The 26835-nt window shown below is 55.7% G+C and overlaps 10 protein-coding genes across 10 annotated transcripts; 6 read left to right on the forward strand and 4 right to left on the reverse strand.

Moving 5' to 3' along the window:
* Positions 1-126: 126 nt before the first annotated feature.
* Positions 127-1784, forward strand: B0H18DRAFT_1119868 (uncharacterized protein; the record flags this gene model as incomplete). The annotated part of the gene is made up of 3 exons (XM_048034008.1): positions 127-423; positions 480-1721; positions 1770-1784. 3 exons carry the CDS (start codon positions 127-129, stop codon positions 1782-1784), a joined length of 1554 nt encoding a protein of 517 aa, XP_047892575.1.
* Positions 1785-1903: 119 nt separating this feature from the next.
* B0H18DRAFT_424852 (lectin) lies at positions 1904-2566 on the reverse strand. Its single transcript, XM_048038054.1, has one exon. It carries the CDS (start codon positions 2437-2439, stop codon positions 2023-2025), a length of 417 nt encoding a protein of 138 aa, XP_047892576.1. The 5' UTR covers positions 2440-2566; the 3' UTR covers positions 1904-2022.
* Positions 2567-8549: 5983 nt separating this feature from the next.
* Positions 8550-9473, forward strand: B0H18DRAFT_425053 (uncharacterized protein). Its single transcript, XM_048038055.1, has 3 exons — positions 8550-8765; positions 8830-8996; positions 9050-9473. The coding sequence occupies exons 1-3, from the start codon at positions 8646-8648 to the stop codon at positions 9336-9338; spliced, it is 576 nt and encodes a 191-aa protein (XP_047892577.1). The 5' UTR covers positions 8550-8645; the 3' UTR covers positions 9339-9473.
* Positions 9304-9993, forward strand: B0H18DRAFT_1011588 (uncharacterized protein). The gene has a single exon (XM_048028996.1). The coding sequence runs from the start codon at positions 9609-9611 to the stop codon at positions 9831-9833; it is 225 nt and encodes a 74-aa protein (XP_047892578.1). The 5' UTR covers positions 9304-9608; the 3' UTR covers positions 9834-9993.
* Positions 9994-10428: 435 nt separating this feature from the next.
* Positions 10429-12112, reverse strand: B0H18DRAFT_1119871 (uncharacterized protein; the record flags this gene model as incomplete). Its single annotated transcript, XM_048034009.1, has 4 exons — positions 10429-10635; positions 10755-11238; positions 11296-11396; positions 12065-12112. 4 exons carry the CDS (start codon positions 12110-12112, stop codon positions 10429-10431), a joined length of 840 nt encoding a protein of 279 aa, XP_047892579.1.
* Positions 12113-13246: 1134 nt separating this feature from the next.
* B0H18DRAFT_1211793 (uncharacterized protein) lies at positions 13247-15272 on the reverse strand. Its single transcript, XM_048036429.1, has 3 exons — positions 15072-15272; positions 14231-15011; positions 13247-14201 (listed from the first exon to the last, which is right to left on the reverse strand). The coding sequence occupies exons 2-3, from the start codon at positions 14996-14998 to the stop codon at positions 13521-13523; spliced, it is 1449 nt and encodes a 482-aa protein (XP_047892580.1). The 5' UTR covers positions 14999-15011; positions 15072-15272; the 3' UTR covers positions 13247-13520.
* A 1872-nt stretch (positions 15273-17144) lies between these two features.
* Positions 17145-23025, reverse strand: B0H18DRAFT_1085461 (RNA dependent RNA polymerase-domain-containing protein; the record flags this gene model as incomplete). The annotated part of the gene is made up of 15 exons (XM_048031922.1): positions 17145-17952; positions 18008-18368; positions 18422-18517; positions 18577-19835; positions 19880-19983; positions 20041-20304; positions 20446-20614; positions 20668-21159; positions 21212-21297; positions 21349-21407; positions 21463-22147; positions 22203-22218; positions 22271-22484; positions 22539-22641; positions 22696-23025. The coding sequence occupies 15 exons, from the start codon at positions 23023-23025 to the stop codon at positions 17145-17147; spliced, it is 5046 nt and encodes a 1681-aa protein (XP_047892581.1).
* Positions 23026-23273: 248 nt separating this feature from the next.
* B0H18DRAFT_1011601 (AAA domain-containing protein) lies at positions 23274-24490 on the forward strand. The gene is made up of 4 exons (XM_048028997.1): positions 23274-23347; positions 23412-23953; positions 24013-24053; positions 24089-24490. The coding sequence occupies exons 2-4, from the start codon at positions 23413-23415 to the stop codon at positions 24194-24196; spliced, it is 690 nt and encodes a 229-aa protein (XP_047892582.1). The 5' UTR covers positions 23274-23347; position 23412; the 3' UTR covers positions 24197-24490.
* A 530-nt stretch (positions 24491-25020) lies between these two features.
* Positions 25021-26018, forward strand: B0H18DRAFT_425243 (uncharacterized protein). Its single transcript, XM_048038056.1, has 3 exons — positions 25021-25095; positions 25151-25372; positions 25435-26018. The coding sequence occupies exons 2-3, from the start codon at positions 25278-25280 to the stop codon at positions 25967-25969; spliced, it is 630 nt and encodes a 209-aa protein (XP_047892583.1). The 5' UTR covers positions 25021-25095; positions 25151-25277; the 3' UTR covers positions 25970-26018.
* B0H18DRAFT_425258 (uncharacterized protein) lies at positions 26015-26479 on the forward strand. Its single transcript, XM_048038057.1, has 2 exons — positions 26015-26044; positions 26102-26479. Exon 2 carries the CDS (start codon positions 26144-26146, stop codon positions 26438-26440), a length of 297 nt encoding a protein of 98 aa, XP_047892584.1. The 5' UTR covers positions 26015-26044; positions 26102-26143; the 3' UTR covers positions 26441-26479.
* The last annotated feature ends 356 nt before the right edge of the window (positions 26480-26835 follow it).

Here is a 26835-nt window from a genome sequence, read left to right on the forward strand (position 1 = left end):
CATCGGGATTCTGCAATGTTTGCCAGTGAGGAGGAGAAGTCGTCGTGGCACTGGGCGCCAAATCACCGCGACGCGTACTTACGTGCACTTGTACCAGACCATCGACTCCGAGATTGGCTCCGCATCATGTCTCATCATCGAGCTCTGCAGCTGCATGAAGTCCTCACGCTCATATTTGAGCACATCCACCCAGGTGGGAAGGACGAAGACTCCCTTCGCGTCGTGGACCGATTCGACAATTACTCGGCCCTTGCTCGTTCGGCACAGGTCTGCAAGACGTTCTCTGAACCAGCTCTGCAAGTGCTGTGGACGAGCATACCGACCTTCGCGATACTCGTCCGACTTCTGTCGTGTTGCCACCGCACAGAGCTAGAAATTCTGAACGACAATGGATTTTGGGCCAGGCCGCCACGCTACGCTTATGTATGTGAACGCTGCTGCATTGACAATCTCCCTCAACTTAATCTCCATTTTCGTAGGTCCTACGAGGACGCATACAGCCTGCCGAATGGGCACGTTTTCAATACTACACTCGCTTTGTACGCCGATGCCGCGAAGACCCTGACACAGCTGTCATCGATCCTTCAGTCTACGCCTATCTCTTCCGATACAATGATGCCAAGCCTCTGTTCGCAGGGCTTCAACATGTTCATTTTTCACAGGAGCATGCGAACGACACTTCCCTACTCGCCTTCCTTACTCCTTCGTTACACCACCTCACCTTCCAAATTCTCACTATCGAGGACCAGAAGCACGGCATTGACCCACTCGTCACGGACTATGCCCTCGAGACACTACTCAGCGAGGTCGTTTCTACTGCTACAAGCCTGGAGGAGCTAACCCTCGTCGGGGTGCGCCACTGGCAGTCCGTGGCACCATTGGTCAATTGTCAAGAGCTCCAGCACTTGAGCCTCTACGATACTTCACCAATTGGGAAGTCAATGAGGGATGTTCTATCGATCCTGACACACATCCCTCGGCTACGCAGCCTAGAGATTCAATGCAATAGGGCAATGTGTTCTCAAGACCATCGAGGAGGCCGACTTTGCTTTCCACACCTCACGAAGTTGGTTGCTGGTGGGTTTGAGGATAGTGTAGGCCTGCTCTTTGCCAACACCACTCTTCCCCGACTCCAAACTCTCCGTCTCGCACTGGAGTTTAGGGAGCAAGAAAGCATCATCGGGCGTTTTATTCGGGATTCCAACCTGGCTGACATCGCACCAGAGTTGCGTAGCTTGTGCTTTACAACTCGCTCATGGAGTCCCACAGCCACCCCTGAGGGTGCCATCTCGCTGCTCGACCTCTTCAAGCCTCTGCTCGCTCTCAAGCAGATCCACGAGTTCATGTTCAGTCCGAGGCTGATCCGTCCACATTTTTCGGATGATGATGCCTGTCAGATTACGGAGGCCTGGCCGAAACTCCGGAAATTTTGGTTGGAGATTGCACCGTCATCCGTTCGTCCATCGCTTCACACCCTCCTCCTCTTCGCGCAGAACTGTCCCGACCTCGAAAAACTTTCCATACCTTCGATCCGTCACATTGGCGACCTTCCCGAAACTACTGCACTCCATTCACACCGCCTCGTGACGCTGGACGTGTACATTCATGGAGTCGATAGAGAGCGGCTGAATCACTTTCTGTCCTCGTTGTTCCCGCTTGCTCGGAAGGTGATGCAGGAGCGAGATTTGTCCACCCTCACAATGGCATTACTTAACGGAGAGGTAAGCCAGTCGCTGTGCCATCAACATCTCACTAAACATCATGACCAGGAAATTCCCGAGTAGTCCGGCACATCTCTGCGACAGGAGTCACATTGACGACCTTCCCAGATGGCACTCGTGAACAGGACGCACATCCCTGCGCAAGGTCATGGACTATAGAAACATATTATCTCATCATGCAGTGTGACCCACGTTATTCACTGACACCGTCGACCAGATATCGTACAATCGTTCCACAATACACCAACAGATCACAACAACAACAACAACAAGCTCTCCCAAACGCTGTCCCTGTGCCAACTCAGGCTATCGTGATGTGGACCTTGAACACCGTGTCCTTTTCGGACGTGTACTTCACGTCGATCTGGGTGCCCTTCGAGCTCTTCTTCGAGATTTCGGCGAGCTGCTTCCAGAGCATCCCGCCCCGCGCGCCGCCATAATACTCGGGCTGAATCCTAACCGCCGAGTCGTCCGGAGTGAGGTCCGTGACGCTGTCGCACCAGCGCTTGTAGTTGTGGGCCCCGAGGGGGACGAGGAACTCCTCGCCGTCCTCGCCCCGCAGGCGCAGCGCGCCCGAGGTGCCGCTCCCGTTCATGATCAGCGTGCGGGCGTCGTTGGCGTACGTCCAGTATCCGCCGCATAACACGGCTTCCTCGACGACGAAGAAGTCCTTTGGGTTCGTGTTGATGATGCGCACGCCGTGGACGGTGTAGGTCATCGTGGGTACGGTCAGTACCCAGGTGGACAGCTCGACCTTCGAGGCTAGTGCCCACCTGCTGCGTTGGTCGATTCAGCTACGGTGTGTAGCCATGAAGCGAACAAGGGCTGGTATAACTTGACGAACCGCTGCATGTCTTGTCGTCGATCGATAGGCCCCTGCGGAGAATGCACTCCGTGGATTCGGTGCTGTAGTTGTGCCTTTTCCTGTCGAGTTTGAACGTCGGACTGCCAGAGGGGGTACAGTCAGGCAAATGCCACTCCGTCGAATACGCATTCGCGTCTACGCGCAGGGCCCCTGCAGTCCGCGGCCTCCCTCTGATACGCTCTGTCAATTCAGCAACAACATTCGATTGCGAGCGGATACTCACCGTCTCGCCGTCCCCGTTTCTGCAGTTGCCTTGACCATTAAGAGGTTGGACTCGGAAGCTCAGCTGAAGACCCATAAACGCAGCCCCGGGCCGAGTTCACGCAACCGCAAGACACATTGGATTTGCAGTACAAGTCAAGTCCGCCAGCAGCCTTGAGAATACAGCTCCGGAATGTATGTGAAGGCGATGTTCGACAATCGAGTCACTTCTGTAATACTAACAGGGACAGCTGAGCGAGACCACGATATGGGAGGATGAACGACGACGCACCGATACACACTATGGACCGCTTGTGGCCATTGCCTGGGATCAGCTCACGCGGGGCGGCTCGACGATCTTGCCCTTCTCATAGTATGTACCCGTGAGTGCGTTCCCGTGTCGTCCGCTGGTCCTTTGAGCGCGAGCCACCTCGTCAATTCGTTATGCTCGACGGAGTCGACTCATGCCACCTAAATTCGCAGGTAAACAGTCCTGAGATTCGCAAGGGCGCCACCCGACTCGTCGCCTTGTGGTCAGGCCTGTGGACTACGGCAACCGATTAGTAGGTCTAGCAGTCCGAGCATATTCGGGGTCTGACAACGCTATCAGTCTCTGCTTGACAGTCGCATCGATGTTGATCAACTCGCCGCAGGTGACAATGAGCATGACACGGAGCATAACTCAGAATGTAGGTCCAAGATGATAGGTACACTGGCCACAAGGCATGGACGTACTGAACGACTCGAAGACTCACGCATCGAGCAGTTCCGCACGCGGGAACAACGACCTGATGAAGCTAACAAGATCCTCTGTACGCGCCTCGACCTCCCAACGATCCGTGTAAAGCGTCCGGAGCCCGTGCGGACGGCCAGTTGGGTCACCAGTAGCGATCTGGGGAACCTCGCCATCATGGCGGAGGGGTCGCAATTTGAGCGACTTGAGAGCAGGGCAGTTCTGCGCGACGTGCACGAGGGCGTGCAGCGAGAATTGAGGCCGTGCCCCGGGCGCGGAGTACAGCCACAGCGTTCTGAGATCTGGCGGATGTCATCGTCCGATGCGTCGAAGGTTCCCAAGTCGAGGAAGACCCCACTCAGCTCGGCGAGGGCAAGAATCGGTCGTACGACGGCTAGTAGTGATCGGCGCGGGAAGAGAGCAGGATTACTCCTGTGCTTTGCGTACATAGTGCTGCGCACCGCGAGGTGACGCAGTTTCGGTAGTGTAGTGGCACTGAGAGAACCGCTCAGAGTGCTGAACGCTGTGGCTGCATCGCCCACGTCGTCGAGGTACAAATGAGCCAGGCTCAGGACAGGGAGATTGGCAATTGTTAAGAAAGATGCCAAATCTTCCGCGTATCCGATCATCAACAATTTCTCGAGACTACGAAATGTGGGCGGCTGGACAAATGCCTCGAGGGGGCTGCGTGTGCAGATGCGCAGGGCTGTCAGGGAAGGAAGACTAGAGTCTGAGAGTTGGAGGATCGCTTGTGAGCTCAGCCCCCTACATCCGGAGAGGTCCAATGATTGAAGTGGGCTGTTCTTGAATGAGAACGATGGTGTTACTCCCAGGACCTTATCCCAAGCTCCCAAGAGAGAAAGGTGTTCCAGACGGGGCGCCGCAGAGAGGACGTCGACCAACAGATTTTGCCGTACACGCTGACCTGACCGGATTCCCCATCTTCTCCTCGCATTGAGCCACTCCGCACAAAGACGGTGAGCCGGCGTAGGAATGGTGTGAGGAGAAAGTGCAGGGACGCGACAGTCGATGCATTTTGTGACCACTCTAGTTCTTCGAGACAAGGGAGAATCGGTTGTCTGTTGTTGTATTGGAACAGCGTGTGGTAAATTGCGGGATCGATCGGGGTTACTGGCCAACTGTCGCGTTCGGCCCTAGGCATGCGACAGCGGTGGACGAAGCGAGCGTAATACTGAAATCGCACCCACTCATTTGGTTCTATGAGGTACTGCAGGATGCGATGTGCGGCGTGTGAGCGACATTCATGGCCAATCCGTTGCAGAGCGATGATCACAGTACTCACATTGACATAGACGAAACGATCAGCCTTGTCTCACGACACCTGTTGAGCGCGAGACAGAAGTCTGAGCAGCACCACGAATGACGGTATGTCCCTCCATAAAACACCCAACGCCGGCCCTTGAAAGTCTTTGCAGACACGCGCAGCGCGGGCGAGGGCTTCAGCAACGAGTGCGTTCGCAGTTGGTTCCATATCTAGGCCTGAGTAAAAATAATCATATGTCGGGTTTGCCTGGGGCTGCAACCAGTGCTGGAAGACATGCAGCAAAATGTCGGGAATGGACAAAGCTCGTTTGACAGACATTGCAAAGCCGTTCAGTTTACAGACGTCGGTGCTGGAGCGCTGGAGGAGAAACTTGAAGCTTGAAGCTTGAGCTTGAACGTTTGAACCTCAAATTGACTTCAAGAAGACTCGGAGGATGCGTACGATCAACGTACTTATGTACGATACAAGCTATCATAGCTCGGCGCACGTGCCCGCCTGAGGCCAGTCGCCGCGACTTTGTTCCTCCCAAGTTCCTCCTCCGCTGCAATTTCCAGCCAAGGTTTCTCCGCTCCTCCTCTTCCTCCTCTCGAACTGAGTATTCGCAGGGCGACGTGGAATATTTGGTCTCATCCCTCGAGCTGAGTGCATCTGGGCATCAGTACTGGCTACACCTGTACTTCAAGTTCGAGCAATGCAATTGAAACGTGACATCCGACACGTCCCTCAGAGTGAATAACCTATCGTTCCGCCTCTTGTCGCTATTCTGACACTCGGACTAAACCACTCCTTCGCTCTTGACCTGTCGCTCGCTGAATGACTCGAGGTATCATTCGTCAGTCCGTCTAAGTATTGCATCGCCTGGACTCACACTTCGTCGCGTGGAACCGTTAGCCTGCCGTTAGCTTCCGATTTCAAAAGGCTTGCCCAACCTCTCATCTACTACGACGGCGGTATCTAGACATGATAACCCTGCGCCCGATTTCTCAGTCGGAGTCGTGGGCCAGCCGCACATGAAGCGGGTACGTCGGAGCTGGGAGGTTATGGCCACTATGGTGGGATGACTCGTGAAGTTACTTAGCTTGAGAAGAGAGTCCTGCGATCAGTGAGTCAGTTGTGCTATCTCCATGTCTGACTTACATGAGAACTCCAGATCTGCGGTAGTTGCAAAGCACGTCAGGTCGAGATGTGTGAACGCCACTACGACCTAGCGCAGGCAGCGACAGCCGTGTATCGGCCTCTCCATTTGACTGCGGTCTTAGCCTCGATGCGGCCTGTTCTGCGTATGCCGTAGCCGCGTACCGACGCCCAGCCTCATGACGGATTGCTTCAACGCTCAGTGATCTCGCGACCTGCTGTTGCAAGCTCCTTGACGCGGTGCACGAGACTCATAGACGTCTCTGGGACGGTGTAGTTGCGTCACGGCGGCTCCGAGTACTGAATGCGAGGTCACGATGCCATGGTATGACCGGACACGCAAGTTAGTCCATCGCTGCCGTCTATTCTCCTCTGCTCATCCTACGTCGCATCTGTAGGAAGGCCGCTGTTTGTTCATCAAGGTCCGTCGGGGCTTTCGATAGCACGTCTTTGCTGCCTCTGAGTCGGTTCTTGGTCCTACAACGTTTTGAGGCTCAGTCTCACTCGTCTTCTAGATGGGAATGTCAGAATTGATCGCTACAACCTTCGTCTCACGTCTGAGATGTTCTAGGTCGAAGATACCGCTGTGCTGTGCAATGTCGCCTTCCGAATGGATCATGGCTGCGTATGAGACCCGTTACTTCAGGGCGCAAGCGACATCCTCCCCATATACCGATCCATTCTATTCACTTCATCATCCATCGACAGCAGACGCCCTGGCTGGTGAGTGCATTCGTTCGACGGACAGATGGCCGTGTTCATGATAGGCCACTTTCAGCATTGTTATATTCCTTTATACCTTTCGCGATCCATTTGTCTACCACGCCTACGTCCCCGCCGGCATACGCGCACCTTCTACGCGTCTCCACACCGGTCTGCGGCTCTTCGTCGCGCTAGTCACTGCTTGCGCCGCCAACGCGTACCCTATCTCCGCTCCCGTGCACGTCGTTATTAAGCCTGACTGCTTAACCCTAGGGTTTGCCTCCATTCAAGCCGCGATGCCGCACCCATCTTTGTGCGCGCGACTCACCCACGACCCACTATGGCTGCGCGTCGCTGACCCGGACGTCCGTACGGAGACGCGGTTGAGGGCGGAGCAGACGGAGAATACAAACGGCGGGACGAATGTGCCAACGGAAGGGAAGCCTGAGGGGAGGCCATGGGTAGTTGATGGGCAGCTGGGTCTCCCTGCGAGCGACGATGCGGCATGCAGTATGGAGACTCCGAAGAGAAGTGGGGCTAGACGACAGATCCGGCGCGGCGTGCGACTGAAACTGCTACGTACGTATGCACCGTGCGTTTGCGCTTCCGGTTTACCTGGACATCGATTAATTATGCACCGCTCAGGTTTCAGGGTGTCGCTGACGGTGACTGCGGGCAAGAGCCAAGGTGGATCATCCGCTCGATACATGTTCCTCTTTGGACTAAGCATTGTACCGCTTCAGGTTCTCGCGGTATTCGTCGCAGGCACATTCACCCGCGGTTGCCCGCGTTGATTCGAGTACGCTGCGCACGACGGCGAGGATGCGTATATGAGAAGGCCCGGAGACGAGGCTCTCCGACCCGGTGGATAATATGTGTGAGCTAGACATGCTGTAACGTCCCTGAAAGGTAGCATCGAGTCTGATACGGTCTGTCCCTGGTTTCCGCCGCCGTATCGATATGCTATGCAGATGAGCGACGACCAGAGAGCGGACGTGTGAGTTCTCTCCACGAAACACTCCACTCAGACGTGACATATCTTCGTATTTTGTATCATTCGCAGTTTGTACGCTAGCCGTGCTTCCCGAATCCCCATGGAGTTCACCGAACAAGGACCGAAGCTGACGTTAACATGGTGTACTTTATCATGCAAATTGCACTGCCGGTTCCTGGGCCATTCATCGAACACTGTGACACGTATCATTCGAGGGTGCTTTACTGCACAGCAATTTCGTTCTGCAGTCGGCGGTACTGTATTACAACTGTCTTGGTTCTGGGCGCTAGACTGATCACGTAAGTGCATGTGTACGGCATGAAAGTAGATGCTTTCTGTTCGTGCCTTTTTGCTCTCGCCGCAAGTCCACCGCTGGGCCAGTTTCTGAAATGTACGCGTCTCCTTTGTGGTATTGGCAGTACACCTATTAACGGTTTATTAGGACAGTGAACGGGTAACGTCCTTGAAGCGACACAGGAGTCAGCAGGAGTGCCGGTGACAAATTCTGACAGCTCGTCGAAGACGGGGCACTGCTTCTGAGCGCTTCGGGCTGGCTTCGGGCGATCGGAGGACTGTCAAGATGTGGATGCAATCCGCGCACACGACGTCCGCTACGTCGGAACTCGGGCTTCGCCAAAGGCTTCAATTGAGTCTGCAGCCGGTGAGCACTGCACCGTACGATGCTCTACTGCTTGTTAACATGCCTTGTATTGGCGCAGCGGCCTTGAGACGCCTCATTGAATGATAATTTCCAAGGTGCAATTGTGCGTAGAGAAGCGTAGCCAGCGCGATTCTGCAAATAATGAAAGCTCTGCAAGAGGGCCTCGAGTCGCTCAAACGCACTGCATGATGTATTAACGGCATCCCGGTTTTTGCTGCGCCGTGCGTCAATCAGCACGTCAGAATCGAGGGGACTCTGATGAGTGGAACGTCAACGGACGTCAATCAGCTCATGCTCCTCCTCGCGCGTTCTTCCGGCTCTCCTGCCGTCTCCATGCGCGCTGCGCCGAATGGTCACCGTGGCCAGGCAGGAGACGCTGGGTTCGCGTGCGTATAAAAGGAGCCTCGTCGCCGCTCTCATTCCCCAGCTCACTTCACCTTCTCGGGCTCACCTCCACAAGCAAGTACTGGCTAGTGAGTATTCCGCGTATACGGCCTTCACTGCGAATCGTTGACTGACCATTGTCTCTCCAGCTTCGCTTGTTTTATTTTCACGACTCTCGCTCTCATTCCTTACGATCCACACCGTACATCACTGCAGATAAATCATCCACCATGCGTTTCGGAGCCGCCATTTCCTTGCTTTGCGCTGTCGCCGCTGTGGCCCCCGCTGCGTTTGCTATGCCAGTTGCCTCTGACGCGTATGTCCTTTCCACCTGTATTTAGTGGTCATGGCGCTGACTTCCACACCCAGGACTGACGGTCTCGAGGCTCGTGCCTACGACGCCGAGGTCGCCGACCTGATCGCCAGGTCCGACTTCGACGAGGCGACTTCTCTCGTCGCACGCGCCGTCGCGGACGTGCTCAGCGCGCGTAGCGACCCGCCACGGTACCACAAGAACGACCCCAGCAACGGCAAGAAGCCGAAGTACTCGGAGAAGGACCCCAACCCTCCTCCGAAGTACCGCCAGAAGGACCCTCACAAGCCCAACCGCGAGCCCAAGCCAACCGGGCCCGTCGAGTGGGTCGCGCCGTACGCGTGACCTCGGCGAGGTAGAGGACTTCGCGCTCGCTGCGCGGAGCGACCCACCCCGCTACCACAAGAACGACCCCAACAACGGCAAGAAGCCCAAGTATTCGGAGAAGGACCCCAACCCTCCTCCGAAGTACCGCCAGAAGGACCCGCACAAGCCAAACCGCGAGCCAAGCCGAAGCCGGGCCCGTCGCGCCGCACTCGTGAGCTCGCGGAGGTTGACGATCTCTGGGCGCGCGAGGCGGACGAGGACCTCTGGGCGCGCGAGGAGTTGGAGGAGATGTGGGCGCGCGATGTGGAGGAGGTGATGGCGCGTTCCGACCCGCCCCACTACCACAAGAACGACCCCATCAACGGCAAGAAGCCCAAGTACTCGGAGAAGGATCCCAACCCGCCTCCGAAGTACCGCCAGAAGGACCCGCACAAGCCTAACCGCGAGCCCAAGCCCAAGCCGGGCCCGTCCGGGTCGCGCCGCACGCGTGAGCTCGCTGACTTCTGGTGGTAAACGGACAGATAGGAGTGTAGGGAGGAACCTTACGGTACTAGTTGTACATTTGACGTGGATTCAATGAGATTCGACGAGTTGCGGAAACTTTCGATTGTGTGATTGGATGATGAGTTGGAAATCTTCTAGCGGCTGCGCCTTCGGTGTTTTCATTTGTGATATGTTGGGTGAGTGGTCCTTCTCTCTGACTTTCGGGCTGAGCGCGACGCTGATCGATCTTTTGGTTAGACACGCAGACGTGTCGCGTCTTGGTTTGGTTACGCAAAGTGGTGCTTCACTGTGATCATTCGCATTCTTCGCCCGCGTGAGTACTTAGATTTAACGGTCAGACGAGCACTGGCAGTCATCGTCATTGAGGATTCAAGTCAGCATCAGGAGTTCGACAGCTCGGCGCACACATTGCGTCGTACAGCCAATTATGTGCTGCGAACAATCTATGCGAGAGATCAGGAGACGACACTGGCAGAGGCTTTGCATCCTTCTTCTTTCGCGTCGGCACCGCCGCCGCTTTCACAACTTGGATGAGACACCACGCATCAGATTTCAACGCACACTGACATTGACAGCAGCGGCGGTCTCTTGAAGAAACTGCCCGCTATAGCCCGTTAGCGACAACTCGCCCAAGTATGATATGGACCGTGAACACGGCATTCTTCTCGGGCGTGTACTTCGCATCGATCTTGGTACCCTTCGAGCTCTTCAAGATCGTGTCTTCCGCGTGATATCGCATAGTCTGCTTGACGATAACGAAGTCCTTCGAGCTCGTGTTGATGTTATACCACTCATCATTGGTTACGAGGTACTTCAAAAGTTGCACGCGATACACGTGTCAGCAGTCAAATCAGATTCATCCATTCACCGACAACTAGCACAACGTCTACGGCCCCGAACTCTCCCTCAATCCATATCCCATTCAGCGACCTCCCACATCGCCCTCTTACCATGGTGCTTCCGTTCATTCACAGTGGGGAGGCTCGACCCGCCCTGCGTCGATGGCTTCGTGCCGCCCGGATATTGCGGTGGCGGATGAGGGCTGCCCGGGCGGTCGTACGGGGGAGGGTCCGTCCGTCTGTGGTGCTTCCGCTCCTTCACGCTTGGGAGGTTCGAACCGCCCTGCGTCGAAGGCTTCGTGCCGCTCGGGTACTGTGGCGGCGGGAGCGGGCTGCCCGGACGGTCGTACGGCGGAGGGTCCGTGCGCCTGTGGTGCTTCCGCTCGTTGACAGTGGGGAGGTTCGAGCCGCCCTGCGTTGAGGGCTTCGTACCGCCCGGGTATTGCGGCGGCGGATGAGGGCTCCCCGGACGGTCGTACGGCGGCGGATCCGTCCGTCTGACGTAGTCCACGTAGTCGGAGAGTAAGCGAGCGTAGATGTCCGTGTCTACGACGTCGGCTCTACGCCATGAAGTCCTACGAGGTGGATGAATGTTAGCGGGCGTATCTCGCACCAAACGGCACAAGACTCACGGGTAGTCTGCGAGTGCACCAGGTGCAGCTGCACAGGCGGCGAGCACGAAGACCAGGAGAGCGTTCGCGTTGATGAGCATAGTATGAGGCTTGAGGGCGTACTGTGAGGAAACGTGTGCTGAGCCCGAGGTTCTGCGAGCCTTGAGAAAACCTGGCGTGGAGATCGTGAAGGTGAAATTATATCAATCAAGAACAGCTACAAGAACGGACAATAATCAGCTGTGAACCAAGGATGATGACTGCGCTACACGCAGTGGTGGCGCAGTCCGAAGCGATGCTCACCAGCCAGTACTGTTCTTTCGGGTGAGCTCAGAATGAGAGGAGAGGAGCTGGAGGACCTTCGCAAAGACGGTGTCGCTTTTATACGCAATTGACTGCGCGCCTGTGGGTTTACCTGTCACTGCTGATCACATCAACAGGGTCGTCCGAAGCGCACTCTCGGCGGCCCCGGGGGCGGTCCTTGATGATGAGTCGCATGACGTAGCAGTAAAGGTGCGCTCGCAACGCACTTGTCCACTGGTATTCCGGTCCTGCAGGAAGGCTAGTATTAGCTAGACACCTCTAAGTGATTACTTGGCCGGTGAACGTTTGATGGAACCCAATACAGGCAGGCCGCAATCTTGGCAGGCGAGCGCAGCCAGAGGCCAGTGTACTATGTACTAACCTACGAACTCGATCACTGTTTGACCAAAAGCTGCGTCTGATCAACGGAGTCTGATCCAAATCTGATCTCAGTGCGGTTCAAAGTTTCTGATCGGTGCTTGCTCACCTGCTTCAAGTTGCTTCCGCGGTCCAGATTTGACGACCAGTTTGCCATTGTGGGTGTAGTAAAGGACTCGGTGGTAATTTTCGCTCGCAAGCGGGCGTCCGCGCGGCCTTCAATTCGAATCGCTCCTCCACTAATAGCTCGAGTCGGTCTTCGATGATCACGCCGTGGTCGCAGAGTGTCTCTATGTAAGCGTCACCTGGCAGACAAAGAAAGTTGTTCGCGGATCTTGCCAATCAGCGATCATGATGCCATGATATTGGCTTGATGCTTAAACTTAAAGACCCGGGAACCCTAGAGGAGGCCGTGCACTCTGATTCATGCAATGCCTGGCAAAGGTCGGCACTGATACACCATATACTAGGTCGGAGTTCATCTCGTTCGCTAATTGAACTCCACTGTGATCAGGTTTCAGGTGAGTACGGTCTCAGGCAGACTCTCGCGTATAATATATTCAGCTGCGTCCAGCGGTATGTAACCACCGCAAAAGTCATGCGCGAACAGTGTCTGACATTGTTGCCGCTAGCGAAGCGATGTTCGGACTTTATGCATACCATGATACGGTCCTCCTCCGCGATTGCGACACTACGCCGCCGCCGCGGTCGCTGACCCTGATGCAGCCCAGATTTGGAGCAATTTTATTGCAAGACGCGTACCCTTTCAAGTGATCAGCAAGTTACAACTTTAGCCTAGGCCCCTCAACTGCCTTTGTCTTGCGGGTGCCATGATGTATGTATGCGCCGTTGGACTTCCAGTATCTACCTAACAGCGGTCCTCAGGCTGCAGGATCGACTCGATGTCAGTGGACAAAGCGCGATGCGAGACCTCTCATTCTCAGCCCACCAGAACGAACGGTACTGGCGAGTCGTGAGCGTCGCTTCGCACTATCATGCAGCTCCCGCCTGACCACCAGTCATTTACAGTCCTTAGCTGATGATTATCTGTAGCCGTTCTTGATTAAGATGTGTTCACGTTCACGATCTCCGTTTCAGGCTTTCTCGATGAATTCACAGGGCGCCGGGGCATACAGCATGAAGAGTAGATTTGGGCTCATGATTTTTCGCGCGAAGACGTGCGTCCTATTCACACCAGGCCCTGCCTGAGATGGCATGAATGCGATGCCGCAATTTTGACGACGTACCCGTAAGCACGTTTATTAACCACTAAGTGCGGGGTTTATTACTGATCTCGACGGCGACAATCTCTGAGTTACGCCTCCGCCATTCGCTCTTCGCGACTCCACCGGAATACCAGGCTCACGCCTTCGTCGTCAGCGCACGCCATATGCTATGTATGTATGATTGATTCCATTCCAATCCAATCCAAGCTTGTTACATCCATACGGGGTATACCATGTAGATATTGACCACTACTTATTAACCAAATTTTACCCGCGCAACGACGTGTCTCGAATGCACTCAAGAGCGTCACGGCCATGCAGACTAGAGGAAATTACAGATCACCGTGTACCTCCCGACCAATAATCCCACCGCACGGCCTCCACATTCTGGTCGAACCACTGCTTGTCCTCTAGAGCCAGCTCGCCACAATCATATACATAGAGGTCCGCCACCGGCCTCAACACATACCCGACATCATCCTCCATCGCGAAGCCGGTCGCCGCATGTGCCCTGAGGCGCGCTTCGAGGACCGCCCGCAGGTCTGCACTTCGGAACTGCCTGCACCCGACGATATGGAGGCCCCTGAGGTCAGGGCACACCCATACGTCCTCGCCGTGCTCTGTAGTCGTCGGCTGGGCAAGCGCTTGGAGCACAGCCGGCTGCAGGCCATCGGAGTCATGAATCCACACCTCGGAGCAGGGAGTGAGGAAGTACAGCATTGTCGCCGGGTCCGCGATCCCAGTGATGGTGAGATAATACGACTCGCTCACAGTCCCCAGGCTGGGAGAAGAGCTGGATGCGCCGCGGATGGGCATCGAGCAGCGCGTGTACGACAGCGACTCGAGGTAGGGATAGTCGAGGAGGCGGTTGAACTCCGCGACGGCGTCTCCGGACATGCCGGTGAAGCTCACGTCGGCACCCCAGTAGTATGCGCGCGGGAGGGGTGGTCCAGTGTAAGAGACGTCGAGCTGGAGGTCCATGAAGTGAACTAGACCCACGCTCGGGCAGGCTACAAGAGCCTGCAGAGGTCGATGAGGGGGACAGGTACGTGGTGTGAGTCGGTGAGAGTGAGGAAGCGAAGCTTGGGTGGTATCAGCGACCGGCGGAGAGGCTCCACGTATGCTTCGTGGAAGTGGACGCCGCCCATGGAGAGTTCCTCGAGCGCGGGCGTGTCGAATGTACCTGTAGACAACGGGTCCGGTGTGGCGCGCACAACCGCATCGCCGATAATGAAGTCGAGGTTCAGTTGAACTAGCTCCTCCGCGTATCCGACTAAGTCGGCACATGGGAGCGGAAGGGAGCTAGAGTGAAGGAGCCTAATGCTCAAGACCTTCCATCGCTTAACGTGCGGCAGCAGCAGGTCAAGAATAACCCTGATCTGAGCCTTCTCCGTGGGATCTTGCATCGACGGATCGAACCTCCGCATGATGTAGATGTGGAGTGGCTGGTCGCGCGACCAGGCAAGGTATTGGCGGATCCTGGTGAGCGGTGTCGGGTCCGTTCCGGTCCAGATGATGAGTTGTGCCCAGAATATGGAGATGTTTGACATAGCTTCACGCCAGAGAGGACAGACAGAAGCAAGGTACTCTGCAGAGCTCATCCAATGGTCGGTGATGCGACGATCGCATGGCGGTGGGGGTACAAGCTGGATATTATCCCGTGTGACATCCCCCCTCCGTTTGAACCGGCGCAGTACGTCACCAAATACATCGCGAAGGATGACGAGGAGAAGATCGGGTGGGAGGTCGTTGACCGTGACTGTGGTACGAGACTTGCGGGCAGCACAGAGAGTACTATGCGCATGCTCTCCTTCCATGGATCGGACGTCACTGTGATTCTGCAGTGTCAATGTCACTGTTATTGTAGAGGTCATACTCAGACTTACTCACCACTGCGACGGGATCAGTGACACAGTTGCAGCCTGCCCGCGTGGTCGAAGGTAACCCGAAGTTGAAGTCAAGTGTGTGACAACCTGGCAACGCAATGCAGCCTTCTGTAGGCAGATCCCGAACACGGCGCTGTTGGATACTGGGGAGGGCGGTCGTGTACTGTATGAAGCGAACTGACGAGTCGGCAGCGACTTGGCGGCGACCAGCGGTGAGCGCCGCGGGAAGAGGCGGGAAGGTAGCCACAGACGCGTCGTGCACGTGACTGCAACACTGGCACCCCTCGGATTTTGTTTCGTCGAGGCTCACGCTTGCCATCGTCGTCTCCAGACAGACCAGCCCAATGTCGCATCACAGAGCTCTGCTGCTGCCCGACATTCTAACGCTAATCTTTGAGCATACGCGTCCTGCTCAGCTGGACTCGCTGCTGGAGTACCACCAGGACGCACGCAATTACCGCACTGCCCTCGCTCGTTCGGCGCAAGTCTGCAAGACGTTCTCTGAACCAGCCCTGCGAACCCTCTGGTCGAGCATACCGACATTTGCACCGGTCATCAGGCTGCTTTCTGCTGTCATCGTACAAAGGTGGAACAGACGATGGCCTGTACAGGTCGTTGCTATGCTATGTGAGCATTGTCGACACGGTCTCTGGTGTGCCCACATCATGTTTTCACCCTTCTAGGTTCTACGGGGCGCATACAGCCTGACGAGTGGTCTCGCTTTCAATACTACGCGCGATTTGTGCGTCGGTGTGGCCTCGATACCGACGAGCTGTCATTGATCCTTCAGTGTACGCCTATCTTTTCCGGTGCAACGGCGGACACCCTCTCTTCCCAGGGCTCCAGCACCTTGTGTGGTCACAGGAGCTTCCAAACGAGACCTCCCTGCTCTTCTTCCTCGCTCCCTCGTTACGGCGTCTCACATTCAAGATTTCATCCGACCAGGGTGAGGATTCCGCCCCAACTGTGATGGATTACGCCCTCGAGACGCTCCTCAGTAATGTTACCGAGGTTGCTACACACTTGGAGGAATTGACCCTCGTAGGGGTGCGCCATTGGCAATCCATGACGCCGTTAGTCGAGTGCAAGGAACTCAAGCACTTGGATCTATACAACGCGTGGCCAACTGGGGAATCGATCTCGGACGTGCTCTCAATCTTAACAGGTCTCCCACAGTTGTCTAGCCTGGATATCTGGTGCTCCAGCTCTGTCGCTTCTCGAAGAGGGGTTGGCGATCCAACACACCTCCCGCACCTCGTCATTTTGGGTGCCGGTGGGGATGATAACAGTATCGCTTCACTCCTGGCGAATGTTGTTCTCCTCAACTCGAAAATCTTAGCCTCGAGTTAACTTACGAGACCTCAGAATACGGCATCGATCGCTCCATCAGAGAGTTCAGTCTGGCCGCCGTCGCACCACGACTGCGCACGCTCTTCATCGAGACTCGGACGGAATTCGTACCGATGATGCGCACGGCCTCCCACACTCCTTACTCGACATCATCAAGCCACTGCTCGACCTCACGCAGCTCGTCGACTTCGGGTTCCGTCTGTCCCAGCTACCGATAATGTTCGGACAACGATATACGTCAGATCACTGAGCCCTGGCCAAAGCTCGAAGCGCTCTCCCTGGATGTGCCTCTATCGACGGTCTGCCCATCGTTGCACACGCTAAACATCATCGCGCAAACTGCCCGGCCCTCGAAGGCTCTCCTTGCCTCCGTCTTCCATAACACCGACATCCTGATACGACTGGCCTCCAGCACGGTCTCATGGAGTTATACGTGCACATTCATGGATCGACGTGGATCAGTCGAGTCACTACGTGTCCTCGTTGTTCCCGTTCGTAGAGATATAGGCAGGATTGGACGTTACCCGCACATGCAACACTCAATGAGCAGGTAAGCCAGTCACTTTGTTTCCTGCACCTCACTGATGGTAGGAGTAGCTGCCGCCTCAATAACATATGGCGGTTGGCGCAATCGTGTGACGTGCGCAGGACACGGGCTCGTGTTTCCCTGCCATGTATGTATCATCGTGGGCCTCGAAGTATCGAATACACCAGAAGCTCGCTTGTCTCACGTAGTATCTGGCAGCGTGATGCTTACCTCCTTGCACGCCGCCAGTGCCCTCTTCCACAGCGGACTATTACCCTCCAACGTCGTGCGGCTCCCGACCACGATCAGCCCCAGCTTCGGCCTGGTCCACGCGACGTTCAACCTCCGCGCGTCCTCCACGAATCCGATATCGCCCTCCATGTTCGCGCGCACAGTCGACAGGACGCACACGTCGGCCTCGCGTCCCTGGAAGCCGTCGATGGTGCTCACGACCGCACCGGCGCTCTGGGGCAGCTCTTGCTTCAGCAGCGTTGCCTGGCGCGAGTACGGCGTCAGCACGGCGACCGAAACAGCCTGGACGAGCGCGGCTGTCTCTTCGCTGCCGTTGCGCGGCGTACGAAGGAGGGAGAGGACGTGCTTTACGAGCAGCGCCTGGCCCGTGTTGCCCTTCGACGCGCGCCCGAAGTCCTCCTCGGCTGCGCAGGGGACGAAGACGACGGGGAAGAACCTTCCGTCTTGCTGAGGCCATGGGAAGGTCGACGCGCCAAGCCTGCTTGCGATCTCGTCGTGCGCGGCGTGCCGGTCTGGAGGCGGCCCTCGTAGAACTCGTTTGATGGGAAACGTGCCATGTCTTCCGAGAAACGATACTGCACCTGTGATTCCGGATAGTTCGGTCATTCCCGGCAATGTCATTACGAGGGAAGATCTTACATCTAGCATGGTTCGAGTCATGCGGGAGAACAGCGGACCAGTGTAGAGCCTCTCAAACAGGGACTTGTCAAATTCCAGAGCCTTGCCCATCGGGCGTACCGTCGGTCGCAATTGCACACTGATACACCCTCTCAGTAACATGCCAACTGGCGTCGTGCTCTCAGTGCACTCACTGGTCTCCCACGAGCACCGCCCTCTTGCACCCCTTGACGAGCGGGATCAAAGCGACCGGCTCTGAGATCTGACTTGCTTCGTCGATGAGCACGGTGTCGAAGTCCATGTTTCGCAACACTCCTAGACCCGCGCCACTGCACGTCGTGAAGACAATACGTGCCTCCCGCACGCGCTTCTCGGCTTTCTTCACAAGATTGTGGTCGTCGGTGATGCTTCCGCCTATGCGAGCGTCCAGTGTGTACTTCTGCAGCGACTTGTTGACCTTGGAGCTTTCAGTTGCGACGCGAAGGATTTGGTCTTGGGAGAGAAGATGAGAGGTCGCATTCTCAGCGAGGAAACGTTCCAGTACGTTGTCGACAGCTAAGTAGCAGTCGCATGAACACCCTTTCCTTCCCTTGAAACTGACTGCATACCGTTGTGTGTAGAAGCCGTCATAAGAATCCTGGCTTCTGGATCCTCGCGCACGAATCTTGCCAAGATCTGGACAACCACCGTAGTCTTCCCGGTCCCTGGATCACAGCACAGTTGAGATGTATCGACCAATTGTCATGTACCGTGAAAGACTAACCGGGAGGGCCCCAGATCAATGCAAGTTTGCCGGGGCTTGCAGCATGGAGAGCCGCAAGTTGGCTGTCATTCAAGGAAGCCGAGACCTGCTGTGTGACATTATCCTGACTACCCCGGTCCTCGCTGTCAGTCTCCACTATCCTTGCTGAACCGGTGATGATATCGGCGAACGTGCACGCCTCGAATCCATCGAGTGCAAGCTTAGAGACCGCGTCCATCATAGCTTTCGACGTAGCGATGCTCCCAGCGTTATAGACATACCAGTCCACTCGCGCATACTCGGGCGACAGTGGATGTTTGAGCTCCAGGTAGAGCTCTCCTCTGGTCGCACGCGTGACGATAGCATCCAGCATCACTCCGCCGACCTCTACTCTTGGCCCTTCCACTGGCGACCCTATCCTGAGGCGGACATGCGAATGTATGCGTATCGGCGTTTGCGCGTCGACTCGAATATGAGCCACGACATGCTTCATGTCGACCGCGTCATCAACGACTACGCGCTCCTCGTCTTGACCTTGAGAAGGCTTTGGTGGCACGAGTGTCGCGCGAATGGGAGCCGTGCGCTGCCTCTTCGGCCTGCCAGCGTCATCGCAAGGGCATGCGTCCGCGGCTTCCTCTGCCCTATCGAAAGCGACCCCAAGGGCAAATTTATGAGTATACTCCATGGCCGCGCTTGTTGATCGTACGGAGGTCCGACTCTCGTGCATGCCCAATAGGAGCTCTTGCATAACTGTAGGAGCACGCACGCTCAGGGCAATCCACCAGAGTGTGTCCAGGTACGTGGCGAGGTCGAGGAGTTCAACATCGGGTGCGAGTCGTTCCAGTGCCGCCAACGAAGCAATACCGAGTGGATTCGCAGAGCGCACGACACTGCGCACCAGCGAAGGTCCGAACTGTACGACGTCTTCCGGAAGCCTTGCAGGGCCTTCTGGGAGATGGCGCTTCAGAACGCAATAAGCCAAGGACGGGTACTTCTCCATGCTCTCGGCGATCTCTTCCGAAGGGAGCTCCTCTTTGTCAAGCAAAGCCTCGAAGATGTAGAATATCTGGGCTTCTGCTCGATGCCGAATGGCGATACGCAGGTACTCGCATAAGCGCTCCGTCTCCAGACCGGCCAATAGCCTTGAAGCCTGCTCTTTTGTGGCTGCAAATAGTTCAGCACCTAGCTGGTCTTCTTCCCACTGAATGTCGAGGGCAGAATTCGGGGTGAATGGGTGGGGAGTACTGTCAAATCTCTTCAGGAATTCCTCCGTGGGCACTCTGAAAGCGGATCAGCGCGGTCATCGACTCGAGAACAGACCTACTGTTCAAACCGGAGGTCAAATGCTTGATGAGCCACCCGATCGCGGTTGGAAACGACGTGAATCTCGATGGTGATTACTGGCGTTCGGTATACGCGGCCGCATTGCTAATGTTTATCGAGTTCACAGTTCGTATGGGAGCTGGCAAACGTGTTTCAACATACCTTCTGGACACGACCCGAGATCTTCTGCAATGCTACGCTTGTGACTATGTCCGAACCTGACTTCTCCGGAGGCCGGGTGATGAATATGAAGGTATTGGCTCTATTTTGATCGTATAGTTGGAACATGCTTTCACTGCAGTGCAGCTTGTATCCTTTAGTTCCGCGCCAGTACGTCGAGGTAGACTCCGAGGTGACAGGCATGAATGGGCAGACGAGCACGTTGTCGTTAATCTCCGGCTGTGCGGAGATGGTGTCACGGATCGGCTATAACACGCCTGTAACAAGGACGCCTACCTCTTCATCCCATGGAATGTCGCCGCGCAGGAAGATGCCCATTGAGAACCTGTCGTCGGTCTAATCAACGCAGCTTCAGCATGACGCTCGACCTGTGGAGGCCTCCTTCACCTTCAATATTATCAAACGGCGCTTGTACTGTTGGGTGGCTTCCCGGAGATATTCAAAGAACGCTGCCCGGCCTTGCTCCGTTGACACGTAGAGCCTCTGCAGGTGTAAAGGGCCACCAAGATTCCGATTGGCAATGTCGCGCGGTTTCAATATCTCTGAGCGAATCAGACTAGAGGCGAAGATCGGCATCAGCTACTAGTCGACTTCCGTGACAGGACAGACCTATTCCAGATATACGGATCACGATCTGGAGTGAGGTTGAGCTGTACACTGATAGCGTGCTTCTCTGCCGAGGTGAGTGCTCCGAAGTCAATGTGAGACAGGTGGGGACGCATCTCCATGCCGTGCCTCCGTGCAAACGCGGCGGCCATCGTGATCACCTCGTATTCAGACATGGCCACCTTCTCTGTCGACAAGAACTTCACGAGTATCTCCGTCGCGTCATCAGGCGAGAGTGCCGAAGTCTCCAACGCGTCAGGATTCGACTGCGTAAAATCGTCGAAAAACTGTTTGGCCGCTGCCTGGAGAAGGTCGATGACATAGGGTTCCTTTTGCTCAGGCGGTGTCTTGAGACGGTCAGGAATTTTCACCGGAGCGCCGTCCACCGCGAAAGAATGTAGCGCGTTCAAATCCTGACACTCATCGCTCATAGCGCCCTTTGGGCTGCAACGAACCCATTTGGCGTGAAGCGCGGTAATCCTGGCTAGTGTCATGCTGATGCGATGCGGCATAAATGCTAAGTCTAGAGCGACAAGAAAGCACGCACGTGTTGTACGAGGCGAAGTGCTTGGCTAGATCCTCCCTAGTGACACTGTTCGTTATGCGCTCTTTAGGGGCAGGATAGGTATACGACTGTGTCACCAGTTAGTTAACAGTTAGATGTAGCTGCGGTGGATAACCTACCTCCGCGACCTTCTTAGGGACCAAATCTGGGTCCCACATTACCAAGAATCTATCACCATCTATAATCGGGAATGAGTATGCACCGACGATTAACGTAATTGGTAAGGCACATACCGAGATCGCCACCGGAGCTCATGGATGGAGCCGCGCGCTTCCCTCTGGATGCAAAGACAACGCAATCCACCAGATGGGAAAGGCGAGGATTATCAACCGCACGAAGTTTCAGGCAGTCGCCCGGATGCAGACACGGGTTGCGAACGACCAAAACGTCTGTATTCGTCAGTGTAGATGCGCCCTTGCGAGGCACTGACACGCGGACGAAGATCTCGCCCTCGCGCAAGACACCGTAAGGGTCACAGACACCGAAGAGGAGACGCGACTTGAGCACGATCATCCGCGACCGGAACTTCTCGTTTTTCTTGAACGCCACCAGCTCTGACATCTGGCAGGACCGGATCTCCTTCCGCACCCGCGTGTCGTCGACACCCTGGAGCAGGAGCCGCTCCGCGAGCTCATACTTCCCAAGAGAGCAGAGGAAGTTGAAGGCGACTTCCCAGTCCGTTGAGGCAGCTGTCAGCCATCTGTGGTAGGACTCCTGTTTCGCGAGCAATGTCTCCGACGTGATACCTAGACTCGCCAAAAGAACGATGATGTCGTTGTTAAGGCGGCCAAACGCATATGGGACTGAATGGTCAACCATCGAGAACGTGTTGTCTTGGGTCGCAGCGAACTTTTTCTGGCTCGCGCGAAAGTGGACGTGGTGCTCAGCCGGTAAAGCGGGGTGTACCATGAGAACGCCCTGTGTTAGCGCGACGATCAGTGCTAGGGGACGCAAACGCCGATTCCAGACTGACCTTATAACCTCGGTACCTAGGTACTGCGTCAGATACGCTATTTCCTTCACATAAGGATCACGGCTCACCTGATCTGGAACACGCAGGGTGTGTATGGGCGACCATGGAAAATGAAGCGTTTGCGACGACTCAGCTGCATTGCAAACCGCTTGGACATCAATCCACAACCGTCCGAGAAGGTCTCTCCGTTGTAGATGATATCATCGATGTCTTTCGTCCACACAGGGTCCAGGACCCAGTCCAGCTCAGCCTTCGAAAACAGCAACCCTATCCGCTTTGCACCTATACGTTCGTCAATCACAAGTGTCGATGTCAAGATGACATGTAAGACCACACGTTTGGCTGCGTTCATAATCCTCTCGAATTCCCCGAAGCTGTATATGCGAGCGTCCAACTCTCCGTCGGTATTCGCTTCACGCAAGAAGCAGCTTCGGGATCTCTGCCCAACGCAGGGTGAGCAGTGCAATAAGCCTCATATATGTTCACCACGTACCAGCTGAGAATTGCTATGTCCATAAAATCGATATTGTACGCCATTCAGAAAGAATCCTGCCTTGAACAAGCGCATCATATAATCCCTCGCCACGGAGGGTGGGTTGTCCGGGAACCTGAGCCCCTCGAATGATGCCAGAATGAACTTGTACGGATCGTCTGCATTGAGAATACGATTCGAGGGAAACAAGATGATATCCAGCTTGATCGCGTCTGGGGTGAATGAAACATGTTTGCCGTATCCAGCACGGCGGGCTGGTGGGACGGCCGAGGTGAACGACCACGACTCATCGTCGGGCTTTGGGTTTGCACGCAAGATGATCGGGCTCATGGTGGTTAAGACGATGGGGTCCGGCCTGCGATACCATCCTATAGCGCAGTATCGATGTATGTGAGCTGTCGAATCCGGAGATGAAGGGCCAGACTGACGAGGCGTGGTAGCGCAGAGACCACATGAGCCCCTTGTGAACATGCCAGTAGGATACTCTGGTTCCAAATACAGCGTGTGAGCGCGCCTACTACGCTTCTGCCCGAACTTTAGATAGCGTAAGCAAACAGACCTGGAGCTGAACAAATTGATGCAAGCGTCCGCACTTACCCAGCAGCCCGCTTCTGCCTCGCATCCGCGAATTAACGTACAGTCCGCATTGCAGGTGACAGCCAACGTCGCCCTTCTGCACTCGACCGCACTAACTGTCTTTGTCAATGATCCCGCAGAATGGGCGCCTTCGTCAGCGTGTTCAGAGCCAGAGAGCCGCCATCCACGGAGGATGACACGCAGAGCCGAAGTCTGCCAGCGAAGCCAGTGTTGCGCCACAGGAGCTCCTCTACCGGATCCACCGAACGGCAGACCCGCAGTAGCAGGGCCGTCTTCGTGCTCGGCCCTTCGTCGAGCGGAAAGACGACGCTCTGCGATGCGCTCGTCCGCTATCTCGACCTCGACCGCGCGCGTTACGTGACGGAGGTCGCCCGGGCTGTCATGCGTGAGCAAGGGTTCTCCCGGAAAGACGTGGACACGTACGAGATGCAGTATGCCATCATGACGGCCCAGCTGAAGGCCGAGGAGAAGGTCCTCGCACACAGTACTGGTACTCCGGATGATGATGGAGGCGTTATCTTGCTGAGCGACCGATCAGCCATCGATCCTATCGTGTACGCTTCCACGAGCAAAAACCCAGGAGCGGAAGACATGCGACGGAGGCTGATGCGGGACAGAGAGTTTCAGGACATCCTCCCTTTATATCGCAAATCGTTGTTTAGTGAGTGCATGTTTCGCGAGAACAGGATGCACACTCACTAATCTCATTCGTGATCTTAGTCGTCCTTCAACCGGTGAAGGAATGGATCAAGGACGACGGTGTGCGTTCTCTGGAAATCCCTGGAACTACAATAAGCACCTATTCGCGACACTAGAGGAGCTCAATATACCATACGTGACTATAGGCACAGACCTAAAGGACCTTGACAGTCGCGTAGCATTCGTGGCCACGTTTGTGGCGTGAAACATAGGCTATTTTGCGCGGTCGGTTGCGTAGAGATCCATGAGTCCAGGTCTCATTCCCCTTTTGATGGGCTTGAAAGCCAGTATAGACCAGTTGACGCTCAATGACTGAAACTTACACGGATGTAGAACACATTCCACGCGCATTCGCGTCCCGGCAAGACCAGTGCAACGCAGTCGGTTCCGACTCCCAGCCTGAGGCCTGAGCAGCGAGCGACGATTTACAACTCATCGCTTGAGCGACTGAAAATCCCTTTAGGGTCAGCGAATACATACTCAGAGTCGTGATGGAACCAGACTGGGGGGAGGAGGAGGAGGAGGAGGTCCTGCAACGGACCCGGTGGCTGCGCTCCGGGGAGTGCGATCACGTGATAGTTGTTGCTTCCCCTCGTTCCGCGTCTCGTTCAAACTTCGTTAGACCTTAGACCGCGTCCGAGTCGCTGCTAGAAGGGTTCCTCACGCCCTTCGAGGTGCCTGCCCTTCTGTCCGGAGCTTAAGAAAGTAAGTAAGTACGTCCTTCTTTCTTCTCAGTAAATTTGCCGCGAAGACTTCCCCAGAAGGAACTATGACGCGCAGTCGGACCTAGCAGCCCATTCAAAGGATCCCTCCGGATCCTACAGCCAGCGGATGCCTCAGAACACATTGGATTAAGTAATGGACAGTTAAAGTGAGTGCGCTGCGTGCTTCCGCTGCTGGGAATCAATTTTGGAGTGCTCGTTGACGTCGTCTTCAGAAGCCGTAACTTTCCCTACCAACGGGTTTACAGTCTCTAAGTCCGGAGTCACCGTCTTCTGCAACGGGTCTGCGCTTGGCACTGAACGGCCCGGATCGCAGCTTCTTCGGCGCACAGACTGTGACGATCCGCAGGTCACGCCGAGTGGTCCAGGGTTTTCGGTCATGGTGCGTGTGTCAGACCTTCTCCGTGCGATGCATCTCTGGTCATCTCCGTATGCAGAGACAATCTTGGCATATAGCTGTGCTGGGATCCCCGATAAGTACTCAGGTGCTGCTCAGTGTTGATCACCGCGCTGATCGTGAAGTCGACCGGCTTCAAGTCGCGATCAACACGCAGACAATTTGCTATGCACCTGTTCTTTGTGTCTCTCCGTACGACAGTGCATTCGGAGAATCCCCACTTTTGCTTCCGGAAATACAGTTTTCCTAGCCACCCGTACCTGTCTGTGACAGTGAAATCCTTTCTGGCTTTGTAGCATGCTGACTATTCTCATGACTCTTCAGCGAATGGATTCGGCAAGCGCATAAGCACCTATTCGCACAACAAAGGTGCACGAACTCACCGAGTGGCCTAGCCGTACCAGTATCGTGGCGACGTGCTAGTGCACGCCTAACTCCGGGACTAGCGGCCTCGCAGCCTGTGCAGCAAGCACGTGCACCGAGTCACCGTCCCGCGAACGCTCTCACATCCATCTGGACCTACCGGGCATCCCCAGCATTTATCGCATTATTTTACCTGCTTCCCTTATGCTACCTAGCACCTCCCACGCGGCGCGGACTATGCCTGGACCCAAGGACGCTGGCCGCGAGTTACCGGTGGCGGTTCTCTGTCGTCGTTGACGGTTGGATCATGGCTCATGCATCCAATCAGTGTTCTTCGAGATCCCCACCATCTGTCCAATCTGCCGGTGCAGATTTCATAGAACCTCGGGAGACATTCAAATTCGGACACATGAAGACATTTGTCCACCATGCGTTCTGTTCTCCAAGAGAATGTCCGAGACTCGACTCTCGTCCGCGTGCAAGTCTCCTTGTTTGAGCGACAACACACCACACATAGACGTGTCAAAAGGAAGACGTCACACCCCAATATCCCAGGAAAGAAAATCGGTACGTAAGTCGCCCGACTCCGGTTCCGAGCTGTACCTGAGACGCCAGCGCCACCACGCAGCACCGCCAAGTTCATCAAGAATACCCGTCTATACAGTATCGCATGACGTTGGGGATAATACACAGAGACCGCCGCATGGACTGCGTCTCGACTTCCTCCTCGAAGGTCTCGGCTCCTGGCCCGTCTGCTCCGGTCTCGCATACGCGTCCAGATCGCACTAGCAGCACCGGACGCCAAGCTCCACCCACAACAGCCATCGGTACGACCTGCGCCGCACATCGTACGCGTTGCGCAGGTCCTACACTGCGCAACGTTCTCGCACGCACGGAACCCGAGTGCCGGCCTCGGCCTGCCCTCGATTTCTCGCCTGTCCCGTCGTCGCCGGACGTTCGCGACTGACGTAGGTGTCTTCGGTCGCGATCTTGCGCGCTGTCAATGCCTGGCTATGACGCGGGGAATCGCGATCGTCGATCGTTCGTTACGCGCATCCGCACCCTCCGCGAGCTTCGCTCAGGTGAGATGCCCCTTACTCAAGGTTCTACTCTGACGCATCGCACATTGCAGTGCGCCCATGTTCTCATGCATATCCTCACGATGCCTACGCTTTGAGCCGTTCTGCACCGGACGCGAACAAGAGCTGTTAAGGGCGCCCTTGGGGCTGTAGTGCGCATGCGTACAAGCGCACAAGAAATCTTTCGAAATATCTCGACCTCTCGAACGACAACGCACCGGGGCTCGGTCCGTTTCATGGGAACTCCTCAGGATCACTCGGGACGAAGCGCTAATTGTCGCAA

Source organism: Fomitopsis serialis (assembly GCF_022376445.1).
Source record: "Fomitopsis serialis strain Sig1Antser10 chromosome Unknown B0H18scaffold_40, whole genome shotgun sequence".
In the NCBI taxonomy this organism is placed as follows: domain Eukaryota; kingdom Fungi; phylum Basidiomycota; class Agaricomycetes; order Polyporales; family Fomitopsidaceae; genus Fomitopsis; species Fomitopsis serialis.

Coding starts and splice junctions, on each gene's coding strand:
- B0H18DRAFT_425053 (XM_048038055.1), top strand. CDS start 8,646: ATGGTCACCGTGGCCAGGCAGGAGACGCTGGGTTCGCGTGCGTATAAA. Junction 8,766..8,829: donor ACCTCCACAAGCAAGTACTG/GCTAGTGAGTAT, acceptor TTGTCTCTCCAG/CTTCGCTTGTTTTATTTTCA. Junction 8,997..9,049: donor ATGCCAGTTGCCTCTGACGC/GTATGTCCTTTC, acceptor TTCCACACCCAG/GACTGACGGTCTCGAGGCTC.
- B0H18DRAFT_425243 (XM_048038056.1), top strand. CDS start 25,278: ATGCACCTGTTCTTTGTGTCTCTCCGTACGACAGTGCATTCGGAGAAT. Junction 25,373..25,434: donor TTTCCTAGCCACCCGTACCT/GTCTGTGACAGT, acceptor ATGACTCTTCAG/CGAATGGATTCGGCAAGCGC.
- B0H18DRAFT_1211793 (XM_048036429.1), bottom strand. CDS start 14,998: ATGGAAGGAGAGCATGCGCATAGTACTCTCTGTGCTGCCCGCAAGTCT. Junction 14,202..14,230: donor CTCTCACCGACTCACACCAC/GTACCTGTCCCC, acceptor CGACCTCTGCAG/GCTCTTGTAGCCTGCCCGAG.
- B0H18DRAFT_1011588 (XM_048028996.1), top strand. CDS start 9,609: ATGTGGGCGCGCGATGTGGAGGAGGTGATGGCGCGTTCCGACCCGCCC.
- B0H18DRAFT_424852 (XM_048038054.1), bottom strand. CDS start 2,439: ATGACCTACACCGTCCACGGCGTGCGCATCATCAACACGAACCCAAAG.
- B0H18DRAFT_1011601 (XM_048028997.1), top strand. CDS start 23,413: ATGGGCGCCTTCGTCAGCGTGTTCAGAGCCAGAGAGCCGCCATCCACG. Junction 23,954..24,012: donor ATATCGCAAATCGTTGTTTA/GTGAGTGCATGT, acceptor TCGTGATCTTAG/TCGTCCTTCAACCGGTGAAG. Junction 24,054..24,088: donor AATGGATCAAGGACGACGGT/GTGCGTTCTCTG, acceptor AACTACAATAAG/CACCTATTCGCGACACTAGA.
- B0H18DRAFT_425258 (XM_048038057.1), top strand. CDS start 26,144: ATGACGTTGGGGATAATACACAGAGACCGCCGCATGGACTGCGTCTCG.